General features: G+C 47.9%; 7 protein-coding genes across 7 annotated transcripts; 4 read left to right on the top strand and 3 right to left on the bottom strand.

Annotated features, from left to right (window-relative positions):
• Positions 1-92: 92 nt before the first annotated feature.
• Positions 93-1,684, top strand: BDV37DRAFT_266524 (diacylglycerol/lipid kinase family protein). Its single transcript, XM_032083931.1, has one exon. The coding sequence runs from the start codon at positions 241-243 to the stop codon at positions 1,615-1,617; it is 1,377 nt and encodes a 458-aa protein (XP_031934430.1). The 5' UTR covers positions 93-240; the 3' UTR covers positions 1,618-1,684.
• Positions 1,685-2,649: 965 nt separating this feature from the next.
• BDV37DRAFT_289700 (lipase ROG1 family protein) lies at positions 2,650-5,564 on the top strand (the record flags this gene model as incomplete). Its single annotated transcript, XM_032088531.1, has 2 exons — positions 2,650-2,699; positions 2,777-5,564. 2 exons carry the CDS (start codon positions 2,650-2,652, stop codon positions 5,562-5,564), a joined length of 2,838 nt encoding a protein of 945 aa, XP_031934429.1.
• A 272-nt stretch (positions 5,565-5,836) lies between these two features.
• BDV37DRAFT_266518 (inositol monophosphatase family protein) lies at positions 5,837-7,323 on the bottom strand. The gene is made up of 3 exons (XM_032083930.1): positions 6,841-7,323; positions 6,697-6,778; positions 5,837-6,580 (listed from the first exon to the last, which is right to left on the bottom strand). The coding sequence occupies exons 1-3, from the start codon at positions 6,983-6,985 to the stop codon at positions 5,902-5,904; spliced, it is 906 nt and encodes a 301-aa protein (XP_031934428.1). The 5' UTR covers positions 6,986-7,323; the 3' UTR covers positions 5,837-5,901.
• Positions 7,324-7,548: 225 nt separating this feature from the next.
• Positions 7,549-9,507, top strand: BDV37DRAFT_69956 (protein HGH1). The gene is made up of 5 exons (XM_032091085.1): positions 7,549-7,762; positions 7,833-7,878; positions 7,973-8,076; positions 8,124-8,237; positions 8,298-9,507. The coding sequence occupies exons 1-5, from the start codon at positions 7,742-7,744 to the stop codon at positions 9,084-9,086; spliced, it is 1,074 nt and encodes a 357-aa protein (XP_031934427.1). The 5' UTR covers positions 7,549-7,741; the 3' UTR covers positions 9,087-9,507.
• On the bottom strand, positions 9,421-11,302 carry BDV37DRAFT_277166 (uncharacterized protein; the record flags this gene model as incomplete). The annotated part of the gene is made up of 2 exons (XM_032085695.1): positions 9,421-9,563; positions 9,703-11,302. 2 exons carry the CDS (start codon positions 11,300-11,302, stop codon positions 9,421-9,423), a joined length of 1,743 nt encoding a protein of 580 aa, XP_031934426.1.
• Positions 11,303-11,741: 439 nt separating this feature from the next.
• On the top strand, positions 11,742-14,568 carry BDV37DRAFT_69982 (transcription factor IIF subunit TFG1). Its single transcript, XM_032091086.1, has 4 exons — positions 11,742-13,488; positions 13,554-13,862; positions 13,920-14,160; positions 14,235-14,568. The coding sequence occupies exons 1-4, from the start codon at positions 12,133-12,135 to the stop codon at positions 14,471-14,473; spliced, it is 2,145 nt and encodes a 714-aa protein (XP_031934425.1). The 5' UTR covers positions 11,742-12,132; the 3' UTR covers positions 14,474-14,568.
• Positions 14,569-14,583: 15 nt separating this feature from the next.
• Positions 14,584-21,807, bottom strand: BDV37DRAFT_70012 (tetrafunctional fatty acid synthase subunit FAS1). The gene is made up of 3 exons (XM_032091087.1): positions 21,389-21,807; positions 15,318-21,192; positions 14,584-15,254 (listed from the first exon to the last, which is right to left on the bottom strand). Exons 2-3 carry the CDS (start codon positions 21,108-21,110, stop codon positions 14,769-14,771), a joined length of 6,279 nt encoding a protein of 2,092 aa, XP_031934424.1. The 5' UTR covers positions 21,111-21,192; positions 21,389-21,807; the 3' UTR covers positions 14,584-14,768.

Genomic DNA, 21,807 nt, shown 5'->3' with positions numbered 1-21,807 from the left:
ACCAGACAGTAAGCAGAACCTAGTGTGTAATTTTATTCAATATTTCTATTTAAGTGTTTCCATCCTAAACAATTTTGCTGTTTTTACCGATTCCATCAGGAACCCAGCATCTTAGATTTTATCAGCGGTCGGCATTTACAGTGTTAGATAAAGAAACAAACGAAGGCAGAAAAAGCCGAAGGTGCGAAGTAGAGTATTCTTCCTACTTCTTAGTCTTCGATAACGCAAGAAAGAGAATCCATGGCCCAACCACCAGATCCAAGTCAGTTCTGTGCTGATCTGACTGAAAATTATATCCGGTGCCATAACCAATGGAATGAAGTAACAATCCCTATTGATGACATGGTCTGTGTTCTTGCCGGAACTGTGGGTTCTAAAGTTGGCTATAAATTGCTGTTTCTCCAGAGAAGACCTGAGGACATCAAGACAGAGGATACGGCGTATTTGGAAAGTATTCAGCTTACATCTCTGTCGCCCACACTGCGTTCCCAGTACTTGTGCACAGAACTCCCTCGTCACTTGTGCTCACACGAAACTGAAATCCATATAATCGTATCCACAGCGTCGGGAACAGGGGCTGCCAAGAATTTGTACAAAAATATTCTACAACCTTTCCTATCGCAACTTGGCATATGTGATTACAACGTCCATGAGACACGGACCTCACAGACGATCACCGAACTATGCAACTCACGATTTCTTCCTTGCGCCCAGGCGGGTATCCAGCAAACCATCATCCTCCTCTCAGGGGATGGAGGAATAGTCGATGTAGTCGACGCGATATATAATACCCCGTGGCACTCGATCACCCGGCCCACCATTGCCTTAGTCCCAACAGGAACTGGAAATGCAATGGCTAGTTCCCTGGGACTCACGTCATATCCATCATCCTGGTTGAAAGAGCTGCTGCGAGGAAGACCGAGGCCTTTACCGACCTTCGGTGCCAAGTTTTCCCCCGGCGCGCAATATGTCACTGAGGAAGGTCGTGCTCGGTCTAGTATAAGTTCCAACCTCAAAACTAAGTATGAAGTTCCGAAGGTATATGGTGCGGTTGTTGCAAGCTGGGGCATACACGCCGCATTGGTTGCCGATAGTGATACCACTGAGTACCGCAAATTCGGTGCTGATAGGTTTAAATTGGTTGCGGAGGAACTTCTCTTCCCTCCGAGCGGTGCCGAGAGCCATAGATATGCTGGTACAATTAGTCTCACCAGATGGGATAATCAGACTAACAGCGAATGTGCGGAGACCATGGAGATCAAAGAACACATGTATGTGCTGGTAACGATGGTCCCTAGACTTGAAAGAGAGTTCGTGATCTCACCCGAGTCTATTGCACTGGACGGTCGCTTGAGAATAATCCACTTTGGCCCGGTACCTTCCGAAAAAGCTATGCAGTTGATGGCCTCCGCATATCAGGGAGGTCAGCATGTGTTTGATAGGAGTGTTTTCTACTCGGAGATTGAGACACTTAAGATTGTATTCCGGGAGACGGATGAGAGGTGGAGGCGGGTGTGTATTGACGGCAGAATCATTGCAGTCGAGTGTGATGGTTGGATGGAGATATACAAGGAGCCAGAATGTCTATTAACCATCCTGACATCCGTTGGGGTTTAATATTACTGACTATTCAGCATATATATGTTTGCACGAGAACTTCCTCCCCTCTCGCCCCTTTATCATTAGACAGCAATTCAAACATCTCTTGCCTTGAATAATATACTTTACCTTCCCTGTCTTTCCACTGATTCTGTCTTGCAGGCATTTGATCTAGATTTGTTATATCTATTGATTAACTAAGTAATAAAATAGGCTCGGTTCAGTCTTGTACTATGACTACTCTAGATAACTAGCACACTGGTTGTACTACATGTGCAGAATATATACTTGGATTCTTGCCTCATCTGGTGCCAGATTGAACATTCTTAGGATGTTGTGGTCGATGAGTGGATCAAACTGACCATACATAACATGTGTGGGCTAAGTTCTAATTGTACGCAGAATTGATTTATTAGGTATCCTTTGAGTGTATCTTTGTCCCCACTGAATACAATTGATATACCTTCAGAGTGTAAATTATCTACGGAGTATAGTCCAGCCAATTTCAAGCCGAAAATACCTCTCCGTACGGAGTAGTACTGGTACTAATACGGAGGAGATACTTTCTTTGTACCAGGGTTTCCTCGTCATGATTGGCTCCTGGCAGTATGGTAAGTGGGGGCAACCTCGAATAAGACGCATGTACTCCGTACTATTGTACTAACTGAGTACTTGCTAAGTTCCTACTTACAGATAACCTCTGTACGAAGTACCATGCAGTCTTCCCTATGATTATCCTCGCTCGCTATCAACAATTGAGCAGACCTTTGATATAACCTCCAACGCTAGACGCGCTGCCAGTATCACTTACTGAAGACCATAGACTTTCATGCATGTGACCCAGAAAACCTCCACAACCGACAGCCATCTTGACCAGTCCTATAATGGGAGCAGCTGCGTCTGGTATCGATGCTTATCAGCCCTCGAACTTATCACGCTTCACAGATACCAGATCGAGGACAACAGCTCCACAGCAGTGAGGATAACCCGAGAGTTCATTCGCTTTTCGGGTGGAGTACTAGTTCTATGAATGAAAGGCGAGCCGCCAAAATGCTATTGATTCACCAGACGGGCAGTGTGCGTGTGGGTGAGGTTGTCAGGTCTGTTGCCATCACTATGATAGCCTTGGCCAAGCCCTTCCTGTTCGCAATACTGACCTTGACCTTGCTGTCAACAGGTACACAGTAACGTACACACCGGCAGCCGACACCGCCAGTCCCATCCCAGGGGAATTATTTGTAAAGGTCAAGAATACATCTGCAATTCCTCTCCGAGCTGCCTATCTTCATGGCCCATATACCCTCTATACGTCTTGCTATCCATCCACATTCGATCCAAACGTCAAAATCGATCAGCAAGCCACCGAAGGCATTCCGCAGTTTGAACCTTATCTCAAAGCTGGGGGCAGTTGGAGTGCCGTCATCACCGTGCCCCGGCGTCTTCGTCAAAAACCAGAGGTCGCTTCTACCGAGCCCCGAAGTCACCAGAAAGTAACGTGGATCATAGAGATATTATCCCAAGTGATATTTTCGAGCACTGCATCCGTCAACTTTGAGCTTTTGGTAGGCCGCGACCAAAAATCAGTGGAGCTGTCTTCGTCCGGTGCAGCATCAACCACTGGGCTTCAAGCAGCTCAACTAAGTGACCACTGGTTACCCAATTCAAAAGGCAAGCAAGTGTTTGCTACAAATGGAGTGTATTCCAGAGCTGTAACATTGCAGATAGATGATACTGCGAGCCTCTGGAACACGCCTGCCTTTCCTTCGTCCGACAAAAGCTGTAGGGCGGAAAAGGATAAGGGACTAAACGAAGCCAGTCCAACAAGCAATGCCGAAACATCGACGAGATCTAGCGAGCCAATTGATCAGTCGCAGAACAACAGGTGTAGAAAGAAAATACATCTTGTGGTTCTGACTCACGGCCTACATAGCAACCTTGGTGCGGACATGCTTTATCTCAAGGAGAGCATTGACACTGCAGCCAGAAAAGCTAAGGAACAGGCCTATAATGCTCGTCGGAAACATAGAAGCGAACAGAGAAGCAACGATGATGATGATGATGATGACGACGATGAGCAAGTCGTTGTTAGAGGATTTCCCGGAAATGCAGTCCGTACGGAACGCGGGATTCAGTATCTTGGCAAGCGTCTTGCCAAGTATGTCTTGCTAATGACACACCCAGACCAGCCTTGCAATCCTTGTCACAATGCAAAAGCCAAAACCCTCCCGAAATCTTTCGCCGTCTGGAGGAACACGGCGGGGGAGTCCCCTAAGGACCATACAGCTTCTGTACCAGGGTCAACTGGAGGGGGCCATACCTATCGAGTCACTAGTATCAGCTTTATCGGCCATTCTCTCGGCGGTCTCATTCAGACATATGCCATTGCATATATCCAGAAACATTCTCCTGAATTCTTTGATGTGGTTAGGCCCGTTAACTTCATCGCCTTAGCGACTCCTTTTCTCGGCTTGAGCAATGAAAACCCTATGTACATCCGCTTTGCCTTAGACTTAGGTCTGGTTGGTCGAACGGGCCAGGACCTAGGACTCAGCTGGACAGCTCCTCGAGTGAGAGGTGGCTGGGAAGCTATAATTGGTGGGAAAGGCAATTCCGCCAAATCACAGGGTCAACCAGATGCCGGATCAAAACCTTTGTTGAGAATCCTTCCCTGTGGTCCTGCACATGAAGTTCTCGCCAAATTTCAACACCGTACAGTCTACTCCAATGTAGTCAATGATGGGATTGTACCTTTGAGGACTTCTTGTCTCCTGTTTCTTGACTGGAGAGGACTAGAACGAGTTGAAAAGGCAAGGAGAGAAAATGGGATAGTTGGCACAATGGCTGAATGGGGGTGGGCCGAATTGACCGGCGCAAATTCAAAGTCGCCACGGACGGCTCGTTCTGGTACAGAATCGGAATGGAAAGATACCGATGAGGAAATCAACAAAGCCCATAAACACATACCGACAACGCAGATATCTTCGCCTAGTGTTACGGCACCTGCCAGTACCCCAATACCTCGTCAGCCATCGGATCAATCCCAACATTCAATTTGGCCTAATACGACGATAGATGCAGCTCCAATTGACAACCAACCTGTAACCTACGGCCCCTTGAGCAATCTTTTTACTATATTCCGGCCAAAAGAAGCTGTTAAAATATCCTCTGGGCACAAGCAATCTAAGATGCTTAAACGTAGCCAGACACTTGGCGCATCCAGTGGTGTTATACGGGGGCCGCCGTCTCCTTGTGCCCCTACCCATGAATCATTTGTCGATAGCCAACTGTCTGACGACCATGGGCTTTATGCGCCACCAAAGACTACTCTTTTTGAGTCAGCAAGTGATCTTCTCATGCCACCCCTTCCTCCTATTGAATTTATAATTGATCCTACTTCAAGACCTCGGACTATTTTCCATGACCGGATCTATAACCCTGAGGACATACCTCCTCCCTTAACTCCCAAGAGACGAACCTTAACCTTTGGATCTTCTCAAAGTAAGGCCTCGAAAATAGGGCCATTTTCATCGGATGAATCTACGCATCATGACTTACATGAGAGCGAGAGTGGGCTCAAAGTCGAAGAGAAGATCGCCAGGGCTTATCATCGAGACTTAACGTGGCGAAAAGTGCTCGTTCGTCTTGAACCAGATGCACACAACAATATCATCGTTCGACGAATGTTCACGAACGCGTATGGTTGGCCCGTGGTAAAGCACCTTGTTGATACTCACTTTGGGTATACATCTGCGGCCCAATCTGAAGATGACTCCGCGAAAAGAGTAGAAAGGGCAAAGCCACTCGCAGTCCCCACAAATAGCTTAGGTGAGGAAGTGCAAGGACAGGAGGATCCCCCTAGAGATGATTCGACTTGCGCACGAGAGCTCCCAGGCAGTCGAATCGCCGGGGTTGGTTCTTCTGACCAAACTAGGCCCAGCGTATCTCAATTCAAAGAAGTTGGCTAGTTTCTCCGTGCAAGTAGAGGTTTATGTCTTGGATCATGCCTAGTTTATTATTTCACTGCTCTATTTCTTGTGATTTCTCTCAAGCTCTGTTCATTATATGTACATACATAGACACAACGGGGCATCCTCCCGTGTATATTCGTTGGTGGATAGTAATATCTCATTGGTTTCTCAACCCCCATCCTAGGAAACTTTCCCCTTTCTCCCTCACACCTTGTCTCCTGCCCTCTTCCTGTCCCTTTTTTTTTTTTTTTTTTTTTTTTTTTTTTTTACACGAGAAGGCCTAATCTTTGACCAGCCGTATTGCTGGTAGGCTTGTGTCAGTACGATGGATACGTCAATACTCAAGCCTCCCTTGAATATTTCCCCAGAATTCCTCAACAAGCTCCCTTTGACCAATCTGGTTTGGAGAAGCTCTGACAGCAAGGTAGACTCTTCCGTCTATGGCAGCCTGCCACCCGCCAGGATTACCGTCAACCATTATGCCACCGGCCTCGGTGAGGATAACCCAGCCAGCGCACACATCCCACGCCCAACAACCGCCTTCCCAGTACAAGTCAAGAGTGCCAGCGGCTACCGCACAAAGGTTGAGTGCAGCCGAACCCGTGCTACGCATCGAACGAACCATTGCACCGCCCTCATCTTTAGATTGGCCGAGCTTCTCCAAGGTTCGTACCTTTGTTTCCCAATTCCTCCCCTTTCTATCGGATCCCCATTCAACACCGATGAGAGAGTTCTGCAGGCCTTGTAGTGGCTCGAGGTCTATTCCCTTGAGTGGAAGTTTGGCACTGCGGTTTAGGAACGCCCCTTGGCCACTAATGGCAGAATAAAGGGTCTTATCGAATGGGTTGTATACGATACCAACCACGGGAACCCGGTCAACGGCGAACCCAAGAGATACACATGCATGGGGGAAGCCGTGCACAAAATTAATTGTCCCGTCGATGGGGTCAATCACAAAAGTGGGGGCAGTAGTCAAGGGATGACCTGGGTCATATGTCTCTTCTCCATGGAACCTAGCGATAGAGTAAGGAACGAATCGCTGCTGCAGGGTAATATACGATGACTTTGCGGACAATCTCATGGGAGTCTAAATGGGAAGAGGGGGTGGAAGGCATGATGATATACATACAAATAATCTGGGTACTTCTCCTTCAGCGCTGTTGATATCATTTCTTCCACCGCACGGTCATATTGAGTGACAAGGTCCGCACCTAAAGTTGTGAGTCAAGTTGGTTTACCCATCACATATTTGACCGTCCAGGTCTGTGCATACTATTCTTCTTCGATCCAATACCATCCGTAGTGGGGAGAGCACCCATGATGATCTCTCCAGCTTTGTATGCTATCTCAATAAGGGAATCATGGATATGATTCAGGTTAGGCAAGCCACTATCGGCCGTTCTTGTTTCTGGCCTCATATCTTGGAACGGAGCACTTTTGGTTGCAGACTATGTATGCAAAGTATATATGAGAAAACCAGATGGTGGGAATACCTAATTTGTGAATAATATAGATAAAGAGATTATCTCCTCTTGACTTAATTTTGCTCGTCCTGGGCAACAGTCAAACAAATACAGGTAACAGGTACAGAAGAATTAGGCAAAAGTGCTCAGATCCCAGGATGCTCCCGGAGGCGCCGTGCCGCCCACTCGTATTTCATCTAGTGTACTGATGTGTGCGTGTGGGGATCCTATGTATGTACATAGAACGGATTAAAGTGAAGGACAGAAGCTTACTTGGTGTAATTAAGATGGAGCACTGATCATCTAATACGTGTTCCATTCAAAGTTACGTACTAGCTCTTTAAGAAGAAGACTTCTTTTGGTCATTTTCTCTTTTGCCTTTCCTTTTTGTAAAAGAAATATAATTAGGGCAAGAAAAATACAACCCCGCCTTGGTGACGTCGTGAGGGGTAATTTTCTGATTTATTATAAATACCTTTATTATATAACTATATCAGAATCCAATTGGAGCTACTCCTGGAAAACCCCACAATTAATTAGCTCACGAACCAACAAAAAAAAAATAAAAAAAAAGACAGAGGGTTGATACTCTCCAAACGCTGCTTACTACTCGAAGTACTGGTCTATCTATATTTTCATTCAGGAAAATATATGTATTCATCTTAATTAAATTTACCACTGGGCTAGCTATATACCTAGGTAACCTTCAACATGCCCACCGAGTTGGAGGAGGTTCGTTTCCCTGCACCCTGCAGCAGTGCCTGGGCTCAGCTTGCCTAACGAATATCTCATTGCACTTCAGCTTGTCGAATTCCTTCATCATGGAAATACTCAAATCAGACAGATCGGTAATAGGGACCCTCTATAAACCCGATGAACCGCTTGGAGAATCGATTTCCCTCGTGCGACCATTTGCGGATGTTTTGTAATAACATATTCTAGCCTGTGAAAACCTCGTTGGTTTCTCAACTGCCCAGCCGAACTTATTCAAACGCCATCAGCTTCTGCCAGTACGAGATTTGAAGCTTTTGGTGCGAGATTACACTGTTAGTGCCCGCCCGGTCGAATCCTGGCCAGGTCGCTTACTGAATAGCCGATCGCGAAAAATGCCCTGACAATGCTCATCAACCTCTCGGCTGACCAAGAGGTGTTGGCCAACCTTGCGGATGACGATACTTTTCTTGAGACTCTCTTTACAAAGGTGACGGTGAGTACCCCGTACTCGACGCGGGACGACACATGTCCTAACCAATAAATGCGACATTAGAACATCAAGGAGCCGAATGCGGATGATGTGTCGATGCTTTTCGCCAATTTGATCAAGTCGGAGAAAATGAAGAAACTGCTAACCCTAAAACGAAGGGTTCCAGAGCCGGTGTCCACTTCGCCGAATGCAATGGATCAACTGATGGATTGTTTCGTGAAAGGTGCCGAGGGCGCCCTCAACAAAAACGCCACCTATGACTACCTGTCTTACGTGTTTGCCGACTTGTCGAAGTCTAAGGAAGGTCGGGCGTATTTTACTTCGCGCCAGGAGTATGATGGTGTGGTGCCTGTAACAAAGCTTACTGTTTTCACCGAACATCAAAGCTCGATTCGGAGAAAGGGAGTTGCATCAACAATTAAGAATGTCGCGTTTGACATCCCATTCCACCCCACCCTTTTCGCTGAAGATGAAGGCAATCTCCTCCCTTACATACTGCTGCCGCTAGCAGGCCCGGAAGAGTTTGGCGAAGAAGAGACATTGACTATGCTACCAGACCTTCAGCTGCTACCCCCAGACAAAAAGAGGGATAGCGACAACAGCATTATTGTAACACATCTGGAAACGTTACTACTGCTAACAACAACTCGGGAAGGGCGAGATAGAATGAGGGAGGTACAGGTCTATCCCATCATCCGAGAATGTCATCTGAACGTTGATGATGAGGATGTTCGAGAAGCTTGCGACAGGCTGGTTCAGGTCTTGATGCGGGACGAGGAGGGAGAAAATGGTGGACAGCCTGGAGGTACACAGCGGGAACATGATGACCAGCAGGTGGTAGAGCTCTTTTGAGTTGGTGAATACTGGTAGTTCCTTTACTTCTTTCCTTTATCAAATAAGAGCTTTTTGCTAGGAATTAATTGGCAAAGTGGAAGGCTTTCTATTTGAACGAAGGCAGTGCATGCCATCTTAACGGCATTGAACTCAATGTTAGAATAACAAAAGGAACAACTAATTCATGGCTCAGCTAAAGTAGGTCTTCAACAGAGGCGCTTTTCATTGAAAGGAAGCGTAGCAAGCAACTCAACATTGGCTGTATCCGTTTCGCATTGATTCATTTGCCCCTGAGCAGTCGAGTCCTTCTTATGGATTGCATTTGGACCATGAAATTGCAATGAGTCAAGAGTCACCCGGTAGGAAGCGCCTCTTCCTTGGCCGTCTGCAATACGCAACATTCGTCGCATCGTGTTTGCAGCGAGAGTAGCCTGTCGATGAAAATTCTCGCGCTGTGTCCGCTGCTTCTGGGCAGCTGCCGAGGGGCATATGAGTCTGTTATAAGCACGAATTTCACTTGAGAAATTCATACCACGAGTACGGAACACTTGCTGATTTTTCAATCCTGCGAATGTGGTGGTTCCACAAGGTTCCTGGTTTGAGCTATCTTCCGCTTCCGCGAGCAGGTCCTGACCTATGTGACCATTGTCTGTTCTCCATTCCCACCCGACTCCTGGAATTTCCTGAACTCTACGTATGATGATCTGAGCGCGGGAGAACTCTGCTCTGATAGTCTCCAGGCCCTTGTCTGTGACAGTTCTGCCTACATTATGGTTGTGTTCGAAGGGGTCCTCAATTGCTATGAGGAACCTGAGCCGGCGTCCGTGCTCGTCAGTCCTCGCGGTGTTCCAACCTTTCTCTAGCTTGGAAAGTATGCCTCCCTGCGTGCGAATTGAAACAATGTCTTGGACCCAGTTGAAAGAGCTTGAGGGCGTAGTTTTGCATTGGCTTCCATAGTATGCGAAAAAGCCATGAAGCAGCTCGCCGGCGGATTGTTGATTCCCATAAGCCATATTATACCAGGCTCTCCTCCTAAGTTCGGTCTCATTCTTGAGAAAATGGACATCATACTTGTTGGGACCGGTAGTGCTAGAGTGTGTAGGTGACAACCGACCCAGAAGCTGAAGATTAGGAACCAAAGGCGGATTTACGACGTTCATCAAGTAGTGGATGACCATGAGAATATAGCCATACGAACAGAGTGTTCCATGGTATGGACTATTGATTTTTCGAGCCTTGGCCCACATCTTCACGAAAATGCCGACAACACGGACCCTTTCGTCGCAGAGGGCGTAGCAACGAAGTAATTCGGTATTGTATAGTACCAGGCGCCCAGAAAAGTTGATATCACACTGAACGCCTACCGAAGATAGCGCCTCCGGATTTGTAATCTGTTTCGGAAAATGATGATTATTCTGTCCACCACTTTCCACCTTGACAGAGTTTGAGAGTCCTTGGGGAGGGGTTTCGTACAATTTGATGATTGAAACCCTGGCCTTCTGAATCATCCGAGAATCGAAGCCGGCATCAAGAAATGCCTCATACAAAATTTGAGGACACCTTGCTTCTACATCTCTTGGGAGCACTTCTCCGTGGGTGGTCATTAGTAGGTCAAGGTGAGCTCCAGGCAATGCAAAGCCATTCCGCAGACTGCCAAAGCATTTGAGGTCAATGGCGTTATCTTTAATCGTATAGCCACGCTGCTTGGAATGTCGTTCAAGCGCTTCGCGGGCGATGTTGGTCAGTAAAATCCGCAGGGTTTCCTTGCTGCGAAATTCGCTAGCTAGTGAACCGAAAGAGGGCACTCGGGCTGCCAGGGAGTTCAGATAGTTTATCTGAAGTTGAAGTCGCCTGCAAGGATCAGACTGTTGATCACCGAACCGGGTCCTAGGGGCATGTGAATAGGAATAGCTAGCTGGATTACTTGCGTGTGCAGTCTCCAGAACTGATTGGTGGTGCACAGGGTATGTTTTAGCCTTGTCATTCGTCGTGCACTCCTCAGCATGGCCCTTTGAATAGAACGCTCTTTGACGATGAGTCGAACTACTAGGGCTGACCTCAATATTGCAATGATTCGCGTAGTGGCTAGCGATTAATGGCTGCTGTTGGGATAACAGTTGCGTACTGGCATGACTTAGCATCTCAATGACATGACAAGGTAAGTGGTCCATTCCTGAGGATAGAGGAGTAGCGATAGCAGGCCCATGTGCAAGGTCGCGTCTTTTATCAGTCATAATGGGTGCAGCTGATGATTCAGAATGTTGAGGGATCTCATAGGCCATGATTGGCCGATGTTAGTGAAAGTGCAAGATGATAATTGGTAGTAGGAATGGAGAGAAGGGACTACAAGATGGAACTTTCCATCAAGTGAGCGATGCGACTGCCAATACTGACTGTCTTCTGGCGCTGGAGAAAAGGTCAACCGATAGAAGTGGGATATAAATGGAAACATGGGTGTAGATACTGTGAGAAGAATGATAGCGGGATGGCGGGAAGGAGCATGGTGTGAAAGGGAAAGAGATTCGTTCTCAGTCTTTTCGTAACTTCTTGTCCTTGTTGTTTTCGAGGAAACCTGTAACCTGCCCTTCAGACTAAGTGAAATTGATCTACAGTGAGAGGTCAAGTGAATGGAGGATGGCGGAAGTTGAACTGTTGGGCGGAGTGAGAATGATATACCAGGCATACTACAGAGTAGTACTAGTCCCGTCTTACCATACGGAGTACAGAGTATATACGTAATCCGTACTGCAGGTGGTACTGTAAATCTCACAAACGAATTGAAAGATAACTAACTAGTTAGATACTCTGTGGCTGTGCTTACCTAAGTAATCAGTCCATTTCAGTTGAACCACTCCACTCCACTCCGCTGCTACTCCGTCAATCAACATTGCCATCTTCATCTTTCCTCGACAACTCCTTTAGTACCCAAGACAATTCTGTCTTTGGTCAAATACCAAAATCGATCTCTTTCCTTGATATGTGTGCATCGTGCAAGCGGGACTTTTGCGATCTAGGTACATGTATCTCGGAAGGAGCTTCACGTGTCTGAAAGCATACCGGTAACATGGCTACACCTACGAACGACCCAAATGTGCGAACTCCGACAGGTTCAAATGGACCTCCACCCATGAGAATCCGTCGCCCCAAGGCAGCAGATCCTTTAGTACGACCAAAAAGGAAACCGGCACCCAAACCAGCTATTCCCGTCTCCGGAAATGGACCAGTCTCAAAAGCAGTTTCTTCGCGACCAGCTACTTCCAATCCGTTATCTATGCCTCATTCTGAGAGAGGAAAGCCTTCACCTTCAGGGGCTGATTTCTCCGCCAATGGTTTTAGTGGCCCACTATTATCCGAAACATATACGGACTACCCCTTAGTCACGACAAAACGCGCGTTGCGGGAAGGCTTGAAACATCATATTGCTAGATTCGCATCAAAGAAGACCGTCGATCCGCGTGACGAGTCCCAGTTCACTAGGCCTGTCAGGCTTCAACGTCGCGATCCGCGCGCCCGATCCCATGGGATAGCATTGGAGAAGAGCCAGGGCATGCAGAAAACAGCGTCTGAATCTAGTCATCATATGGATGAGGCTGAGCGTGAAGAGCTAGAGGCAAGGAAGGCTGCCCGTGAGAAGGAACGTGCCGAGAACCTGGCCCAGATAGCTCCTTCCGCTGGATCTGCCCCGAAGAGAGCGAACATGCCCAAGCAAAAAACTCAGCAGGTGTCCAAGACAGATATGACTCCCGAGGAGATGGCGAAGACGCGAATCAAGTACGAAGAGGCTTTGCCGTGGCATCTAGAAGACTTCGACAACAAAAATATATGGGTAGGGAACTATGAAGCTGCTCTGTCCGAAACCCATGCGGTATTTATACTTGAGGCTACGGGGAAAATGAGGATGATTCCTGTGGAAAAATGGTATAGATTCAATGCTAAAAATCAATTCAAAGCTTTGACTATCGAGGAAGCGGAGAAGTTCATGGCAAAGAAAGTCAAAGATCCACGGTGGTTCATGGAGAAGCAACAAGAACTAGCTCAACGAAAGGAATTGGAGCAATTCGCTAAGCAGCGGAAGGTATACGCTGGTAAACAAGGGACTCCGTCTGGAGTTGAGGGGTTGGAGGCCGATGAAATGGATTTTGAAGAAGATCGATTTGCTGATGATGAAGAGCATGATGACCTGTTCAACGAGGACGAGGAAGCAAAGGCAGCGGAGAAGAGAATCAAGCAAGACCAGTTGAAAGCCAATGTCTTTGACCTGAAAGACGAGAAAGACTACGAACAAGAGGAATTGAGAGAAAAGAAAGAGAAGGAGGCTCGTCGTGTGCTTGGAAAAAAGGTTCGAAAAGCATTACAAAAACGAGAAAAGAACTACGACTACAGTAGTGGATCTGACGTTAATCCTTATTCAGACGACGAGGTGAGAACTGCACCCTATTCCGTACGCTCGTGCTGTTACTAACAATATTTTTCATCCCATTTTAGAGCTCTGATGACAGCGAGGCTGAAAGATTGAAGGAAGAAGAACGGAAAGCTGAGGAGGAAAAGAACAAAAAGGAAGCAACGGCATCCTCCAAGGGCAACAATACGCCATCCGGCCGCCCTAAGCATACTGATCCTTTGAAGAAAGGCGCGGCAGCTGCACCGCGGAAACGGTTGGGGTCTCCCAACGTGTCAGATGCGAGTGGGACAGACACGTCTCGCAAAAAGGGTAAAAGTAAGGACCTGTCCTCTCAGCCCACACCTCAGCCAAGCTCGCGTAACATGTCTCCAGTTGCGTCATCGCAAATGCCAGTAAGTTTGCTAACAGAACCTCCCGGTCTACTCGAGAGTTAGCTAACCCCTTTGTAGCTTGGCAAGAAGCGTGTTCGAAACGCACCTCTTGGTGGTGCAGGTTCCGGGAGCGATGCCGATGGCGGCGCAGGTTCCGGCGGGGAGATGAGCGAAAGTGGTAAAACTAAAAAACTCAAGCTTAATCCTCCAGCAGTCTCTCAGAGTGGGACTCCCCAGGGATCCAGGGCAGGAAGCCCCACCCCCCTGACAGGTAAAGGCTTTTCGGGAAGCCGTGCTAGCAGCCCTGAGTCTTTCAGAGGTAAGTCTAATTTATCTTGTTTGGGAATTCCCTTTTGGCCATGTAGCATTGTTCTGATTGGGCTATATACAAAGGGCAAACTCGCGTTTCCACTCCAGTATTCGCTGGAAATCAAAGCTTCCCTACGCCCGCGGAGATTCATGCTGCTATCCCCCCCTCGGGTATACTCAGTAGCGACTTACTCAAAATATTCCGTCCCCGTATTGGTGAGTCAAAGGAGAATCACCGAAAGTTCATAGCGATTGTCAAAGATGTGGGAGTTTATGGCAAAGAAGATCGACTGCTACGACCCGGGACGCTGAAGGAGAGTTGATTGGGAAAGCCCCTGACACAGATGTTGAGTTCAAAACCATCCAATCATTGTAAGCACAGCGTTAGGTTTCAGTGTGATAATTGAACATCTATTGAGGTCATTCTAAAGTAGTTTATCTATGAAATGGGGATTGAGGAATAAATAGCACTTCAACAGCAGAATTGGGATAGACGTTTTAAACACCCAGCGCTAAGCCGAAACATCCTTGGGCGAAGATAGAGAGACGAGAGGCGAGAGGCAAACAGCATTATAAAGTAACAATTGTGTAAGGAGCTTCCTTTCTCTGGCCATTTTTTCAAGCGGACGTGGTACCGCCACCGCGTGAGACATTCTCACTCTCTTCCTCGTATTTCTCCCAGTTCGCCAAAATGTTAGCAATACGCGGTGAATTCGTGAGCCTGTAGACATCCTCGAAATATTCTTTGGTGAGTTCGAAGGGGCGAGCTGTGACATTGGGAATATACTTTCCAACCAACTTGCTGGGATCAATAGTGTTCTTATTAATCTTCTTTAGCAGGAATGACCGGAAAGGCTTGACACCAGAACGGAGGAAAGTGCTGTGGAAGGGAACGTCAATTCCTCTCAGAGGGATAGTAGCGAAGCCACGCTCAAGGGCAATGGGCTTAGGTTTAGACTCGGTCTGCTTGACACATTCATGGATGATCTTGACTAGGTGGGCCTTGACATCTTCCAGAGACATGCTCTGCATGAGAGCGGGAATGTCAATGTTCTGAGCCTTCAAATAATTGAGTAGATTTGTAAGACAGTCAAGTGCTCGGAGCTATATAGGAGAAAGCTTAGTTAGAGAGATTGCTCGTAATCAAACGGGAAAGGGTAGACTCACATCTCCAGCAGCAACGTATTGCATGTTTGCGACGTTGTAGTTGACAATCTCTAGTAGCCAGCCAGTCTGCTCCGAGATATTCTCTACCACATACTGCAAAGCCTGTTCATTGAAGGTCTTGGAGATTCGGCTTGGATTGACAGCGCACATAGAGTAGTTGGAACGACCTTGTTCATCGCGTTCGACAGCGACTTGCATGGTCAACCCGCGATAGAATACCACAGAGACCAGACTTTCAATAGGCATAACATCGGCAAGAGCTGCAAGAGCTGAATATTCACCAAGCGAGTGACCAGCGAAGCTGCTATCTCTTTGGACCAGGCCCTTGGAACGCATATCTTCAAAGCTAGCCTTCTCCATCAATGTCAAAGCTGGTTGTGTAAATTGTGTTGCAGAGAGCAATCCGGACGGTGAGCGATAAGTGTAAGACGTCGTATTTTCGTCAACTTCCTTGAAGATTTTCTCAGACTTGATGCTTCCATCTGCATTAACAGACTCAAAGGTCATCGACATGTAATTTTGACGAATGGCTTTGCCGCGGGGGCCACCAAAATAGACGGTGAGTTCCTTGGGATTGTTTTTCACGATATCAATGATGGAAAGACCATAGTTCTCCATGAAGTGGCGGTCAGCCCGATCCCAAACTTCTCTAGCAACAGGGCTGCTGCTATACAGCTCCATTCCCATTCCTTGTTCTTGTGAGCCCTGTCCAGTGAAAACGTACGAGGTAACAGGTTGTTCCACCTCTGCTTCACCAAGAAGAACTTTGTCCTCTGTCTCCTTGTTGCTAGCCTCAACTTTGATGATCTTACGGCCAGCGATCATACCAACATGCTGCAATTTGACAGTTACCATGTCGTTGGGCAAAACCATTCCGACCAGGGATACATGGAATCCCCTGACACGGCCAATGTTATTCTCAGCAGCCCAGGTTTCCACATAGCTACGAACAGCGGCACTCGTATACATGCCATGGGTGATAGTGCCCGGCAAGTTGGCATAGCTGGAGAAGACTCGTGAGACGTGGATCGGATTATAATCGCCTGAGACGCGAGCATAGGTCTCGTTAGAAGCTGGAGCACGCAGCTCCAAAGGCGTCTTTCCACTGAGAGGGATGGGATTTTCGAAGTACACGGGCTGCTCGATGGAAGTCCCGTTTCGTTGAAGGTAATCCACCACTGGGTTTCCGTGAGAATCTCCGGCTTCGTAGTCTACAGACGCAACTTGAATAATCTCCTTTGTAGGGAGTTCAAGAAGAACCTGACCGACTGTTTGAACGTGGCTGAATACGGACTTGTTCTTGAATCGAATTAAACTTTCAAGGCGGAAGGTCAAAGTCTGACCCAATAACTCAACATCAGGCTCATCAATACGAAACCACTCCTTGGACCGAAGGATCGCAACATCCCTGCTCGACGCAAGGTGAACCTGCATCGGAACCTCGTCTTTACGCTGGAAAGTATTCTCGAAGTCCAAGTATGCTCCCCGGTATAAGAACTGACTGGTGACATGCATGATAGGTTTGCCATCTCTCTTGATAGTACCGCAGACCTCTACCATTTTACCCGAATCTTGATTGATCACAGCGTTAATCTGGGCTGTGGTATCTAGAACATCACCAACCTTAAGAGGCTGGGCCCCGGGGACCATCTTAAAGCCATTAGAAAGGTGGACCAATTTCAGCAAATCCCCGTCAATAGTACGAGGGAAGATGGGCTTGGTAATGGCTTTCCAGCCAGCGACGATGGCGAAGTCCATAGGAGCAAAGACTTCCTTTCCAGGGCGATCCACGAAGGCTTCACCGGTGTTGCCGACAGCATGGACGAAATCAGCGACAGCCTGTGACGATATAGTCTCACGACCACCATTGAAAGTTGCTGTCGTAGGGGTATCGAATGGAACATCGCTGTTTCCAAACCAGACGCGGTAGTAAAACTCCTTGATACGATCATTGCGTCCTTCCATGACCTCTCTGATGGGCGCATATCCTGATTCAGGGTGATAAGTGAACAAGAATGTCAGCGGAACAACGCCGCCTTCTGCAGTTCTGCCCTCGAAAAGAGTAAGGCTGATCTGGTTCTTCTCATTCATTTTCACTTCTACTGTCTTAACAAGCTTGCCTGACTGATAAGGTTCCCTCACGCTAATGGCCGTTTTAGAAGGATCATTTGGGTAGGCCATCTCGACATACATGCCCGAAGTCGGTGCAACGACTCGCTTCAATGGGTTGGTTTGGAAACGATGACCCTGAACGAAGATATCGGCAAGGAAGATCGCATGCCTCCAAGAGTAGGAGGTGCCTGCAAGGAGACGTAGCCAGCGATCAAGCTCAGGCAAATCGGAGGAAGGGGAAGACGATAGTCGGTAGCTAATCTTGTTAGCGTCTTCAGAGATGGTAAGGCCATCAATCTCCGGCTCATCAACGGAATCGTCAAGCCGACCTCCAAGATATTCGATGACGGGGACCTTGGTCTCATCGCCACTGTACACATCCTCGAGAAGGCTCTTGATATGCCCCTGGTGAATGCCATTTAAGATATCTTGGACAGGCTCGTCGGTGATAGTCGAAAATTTAGCAGCCATTGGCCCTTGCAGAATGCAGGTTCTTCCAACATCTTGATCCACAACTGCCTCCAAATCTTCACTTTGCCAGAGAGAATCTTTCTTGAACCAATACTCAAAATTTTCATCCAAAGAAGGAACAAAAGGGACTGGTTTTTGGCCGCGCCGTTGACAAAGTAAAAGGAAATGCTGAACGTCTTGAGCATTAATCAGTTGAGTTGCCGCTTCAGGATAGGCTGCCAAGATATTATCAACGGCAGGGTAGGGAGTGTTGAGCTCTGAATAATTCTGTAGCAAAGACGGCTGACCCCCAAGGGTAGTGAAACGCTCCTCGACGCGGCGAATGAAATCACCAGTCAATTTCTTAAGAGAGCCATCGATCCACCGGGATTCATGTTTGACGTACATTAGGTCCACCATACGATGAACCACCTCTGCGTACGTCATGTCTTCGAGGTCAGCCGTTTCGCCGGAGGCTTTGCGACCGAACCAAACCTTCTGGAAATCATCGTTCAGCTTCTTGATTATATAATTGCGTTGCTTCTTGAGTTCGGGAACGCGTTTTGCCTTGTCGAGTTTGAAAATCTTTTGGTCCATTTCGTGCCAGAACAAAACGCCTCTTGTTGCAAGTTTATGGATCGGCTCCCCCATTTCAGAGAGGACTGTCACTACGCCACCTGCAGAGCCCTTGTATGTCTTCTCCCAATCTTGGTCGTCAAGGCCAGGGGCATCTGCAATAGCCTTCTTCGCGTTCTTCGATGTGTGTGCTTCCTTAGCGATCATTATGCGACTACCGAACAAACAACCGTCAAAAGGCATCGGAGGGTAGCCGAAACGAGATGACCAGGTTCCAGAAAGGTAAGGATATGTATCTTCAGAGCCTCCAAAACCACTGCCTGCCACAAGGACGATGTTTTCACAACGTCTGATACGGCTATACATCTGTAGGACGGGCTGATGGAAATCCTCGAAAGAGTGATGCCCACCACCACGGCCTCCAGTCCACTGAAGAATGACGGGGAACTTAGGGTTTGCCTTGGCAATGTTGATAACCTGTTGGATAGCGTCCACGGAGCCAGGCTTGAAGGCAATGTGCTTAATGCCGAGAGTTTCGATGTACTCATTGGCTACTTCAATTGATGGAACACCAGCACCGATTGTCAAACCCTCCACAGGAACACCGTCAGCTCTCAGTTTTCCGATCAACGGTATCTGCCATGCCATGGCGCGAGGATTGACATAAATCAAGTTAATGGTGATACCGCGGCCTGGAGGAATAGTTTTTTCGATCTTGGAAACTGCCTCCGTCATCGTCTTAGCATTGTAGTAGCCACCACCAGCGAGTTCGATATGGTAACCCGCATTCATCGTTGCAGCCACGAAATCCCAAGGAACAGTGGTGGGAGTCATGCCAGCAACCATGATGGGAGGGATGCCTAACAATCGGCTCATCTTAGTATCCACAAACGTCTCACCCGCTGCATTCTTCACAAGGCGCGGCCCATACTCCTTGACCCAGTCGATGGCGTACTTCACAGCATGCTCATCACGGTCAAACAGTTCTGGCTTATAACCAACCTCAGCATTGGTGCCGTCCATGGCCCCAGCAAGTACCACACGAACACCTGTACCGTCCTTATTGCGGTTCGTAAGCACGCCGAGACCAGAGATACCACCGGGGCCGAAGTCAACGATGTGGGTAGCCCTTGGGAAAACGGTTGCCTGCTCCCAGTTGACCGCGTCATGGGTAATCATGCGCACGAGCGCAGGAACAATGTTTGCATCACCAAATTCACGCAGGTCCTCTCCAGTTTTGGTGCCATAAACCGGTATAGCAAGAGACTTGGCCGGAATTTCCAGGTCTTCCAGGTCTTCCAAGATGCGGTCATACGCGGAATACAAGTACTGGCTGTGGAATGGAGCAGTGATTGGAAGGAACCGGTTCACGAAGCGAACCTTACGCTGTGTGAAGGGAACACGATTCTGGTCCAAGCCTGTGGGAGCTTTGACTTTGCGCAGGCGGAGGTTGAGACCGTAAAGCGAAAGCGGAGGACCAGTGACAACGAAATTCCTTGCGCTGTTGACGAGCGAGATAGAGATGTGGCGATCCTCTGGAAGATGTTGATTGGTCATGTCTATGTGCTCCTGAACAGCAGACCTTGGGAGGTCCCGGATGGACAGCATGGGGGTCGGGGTTCCTTCTCCATTTTCGATCGAATCCTGCAACACCGATGGAGCAATAGATGTGCGAGGGTAAGCCTGCTGGCTACGGAGACCGATCCAGAAGAGCATAGTCAGAGCATCCTTGGCAACTTTCTCGAAGCTCTCCCACGTGGTTGCGGAGGCAATGGCTGCAGCGGTGACGACCCCTTGAGAGTGGCCCGTAGTTCCGCTAAACCTTTCCAAAACCTCACTAGGCTCACGGCCCAGGGCTTTGCAAGTTACCACGAAGTGTGCTAGTTGAACTAGACCAATCAACGGGAGACTCACGGGAGCCGACACCAGATAATCCGTGTCGGGCTGCGAGTCCGGGTCCTGCAGCCATTGGATGATATCCATCCCTTTGGGATACAACTTGCTCGCCTCCGGCTCGCGAGAGAGAGACAGCAGCAACTGCGCTGACGAGGCGATTAACTCGTCGACAAAGGATGGATAGGTTGTATAGATCTCTCTCAGCTCATCGAAGTATTCCTCAATGTTGCCTTGTCCCCCAAAAACGGTATAAATGTTGGCCTTCTCATCTGAAGCAGCACGGAAGAGCGCAGAATCGTAAGGCTTGGTGGGTCGTCCAGCAGCCGCCCTGCCAGCGTAGTACGCCTTGACAACTGAGGCCTTTTTGGCGGTAATTCCAGGAAGGGCCGAGGCAACCGCATGGACATCATTGCCACGCATGAAGGCACGTTCGAATTCATTCAAGGCAAGCTTCAAGACTTCCAAGTTCGTCCCATGTGCATCATCCTCGCCTTCTTCTACCTCTGTAGCAACATGGCCAATATAGCGAGCCACAAGTTCCGCTACCGAAGAAGGCTCGTCATCCTGGGCAAGCTCATCCGTTGGTTCCGGTAACGAGGCTGTGAAGGTATCTTTCAATTGCGAGGCTTGGAAATGAAGGGAGGTTGGCACGAGGAAAGAAAACTCCAGCGAACCATGCGACAGTATGAGAGGTCGCAAGGACTGGGAGGAGCGCGGGGTATTAATGCCCGTCTGAGGGCCCGTAGATGATCCATACATCTCGTGATTTCGTATTTAGGTGTACGTCTTTTGCAGTAAAGGTCAGCCGCAAACGGAGATGCCAAATGAAATCCGCGGAATTCTATGACATGTAAGTATGGCGAGCAAATAAGCAAAGATATCAAACGGGTTACAGGTGCAGTATCTGCAAACCAAAAACATTGAACCCCGATTTTTTGCGAGGGGATGATCCTCTGTTATTGAACTGAAAGATTACAAGTGGAACGGAGACGAGTAATTGCACCCCAGAAGCAAGCAAAAGTAAATAACTTGCTTACCTAGTCTTCAAAGTAGTTCTGAGTTAAGCCTGGGTCAAAGTCATCAGCTGGTCCATCACCCAGCTATTAAAAAAGTGGGTAGGTGAAGAATTATAAAGAAGAAAGAAAAATTCAAGATGAGACCAGGTGTGAAAATGGATAGCAGAAGGGGGGGAAGAATTGAAACGGAAAAGAAATGGAATCTGATTACAACATAAAAAAATGGTGTAGAGAATAGAAAGTCAAGAAAGGCAAGTGGGAAGGAGGAGCGGGAGACTTTGGGAGGGTCCTGGAGAAACTACGTTCACAGAAGACCAGAATAATGGATGGCGATAATACTAATAATAATAATAGACGGTTGATGATGGGGTTTGGGGGGGAAAAAACAAAAAAGACAGAGAGGTAACTACTCCGTACAAATGATGGTTAAACTAAAAAAA

The sequence above is a fragment of the Aspergillus pseudonomiae genome, assembly GCF_009193645.1.
Source record: "Aspergillus pseudonomiae strain CBS 119388 unplaced genomic scaffold BDV37scaffold_182, whole genome shotgun sequence".
Lineage (NCBI taxonomy): Eukaryota > Fungi > Ascomycota > Eurotiomycetes > Eurotiales > Aspergillaceae > Aspergillus > Aspergillus pseudonomiae.
This window is presented reverse-complemented; position numbering and strand designations above follow the sequence as displayed.

Excerpts from the sequence above, each read along its gene's own strand:
- BDV37DRAFT_266524 (XM_032083931.1), top strand. The coding sequence starts at position 241 with ATGGCCCAACCACCAGATCCAAGTCAGTTCTGTGCTGATCTGACTGAA.
- BDV37DRAFT_266518 (XM_032083930.1), bottom strand. The coding sequence starts at position 6,985 with ATGAGGCCAGAAACAAGAACGGCCGATAGTGGCTTGCCTAACCTGAAT. Across the intron at positions 6,779-6,840 it reads TATTGGATCGAAGAAGAATA|GTGCGGACCTTGTCACTCAA; the intron begins GTATGCACAGAC and ends TCACAACTTTAG. Across the intron at positions 6,581-6,696 it reads GAGAAGTACCCAGATTATTT|GTTCCATGGAGAAGAGACAT; the intron begins GTATGTATATCA and ends CTCTATCGCTAG.
- BDV37DRAFT_69956 (XM_032091085.1), top strand. The coding sequence starts at position 7,742 with ATGCCCACCGAGTTGGAGGAG. Across the intron at positions 7,879-7,972 it reads TACTCAAATCAGACAGATCG|CCTGTGAAAACCTCGTTGGT; the intron begins GTAATAGGGACC and ends AACATATTCTAG. Across the intron at positions 8,077-8,123 it reads TTTTGGTGCGAGATTACACT|CCGATCGCGAAAAATGCCCT; the intron begins GTTAGTGCCCGC and ends CTTACTGAATAG.
- BDV37DRAFT_69982 (XM_032091086.1), top strand. The coding sequence starts at position 12,133 with ATGGCTACACCTACGAACGACCCAAATGTGCGAACTCCGACAGGTTCA. Across the intron at positions 13,863-13,919 it reads TTGCGTCATCGCAAATGCCA|CTTGGCAAGAAGCGTGTTCG; the intron begins GTAAGTTTGCTA and ends ACCCCTTTGTAG. Across the intron at positions 14,161-14,234 it reads CAGCCCTGAGTCTTTCAGAG|GGCAAACTCGCGTTTCCACT; the intron begins GTAAGTCTAATT and ends CTATATACAAAG.
- BDV37DRAFT_70012 (XM_032091087.1), bottom strand. The coding sequence starts at position 21,110 with ATGTATGGATCATCTACGGGCCCTCAGACGGGCATTAATACCCCGCGC. Across the intron at positions 15,255-15,317 it reads AATACGTTGCTGCTGGAGAT|CTCCGAGCACTTGACTGTCT; the intron begins GTGAGTCTACCC and ends TCTCCTATATAG.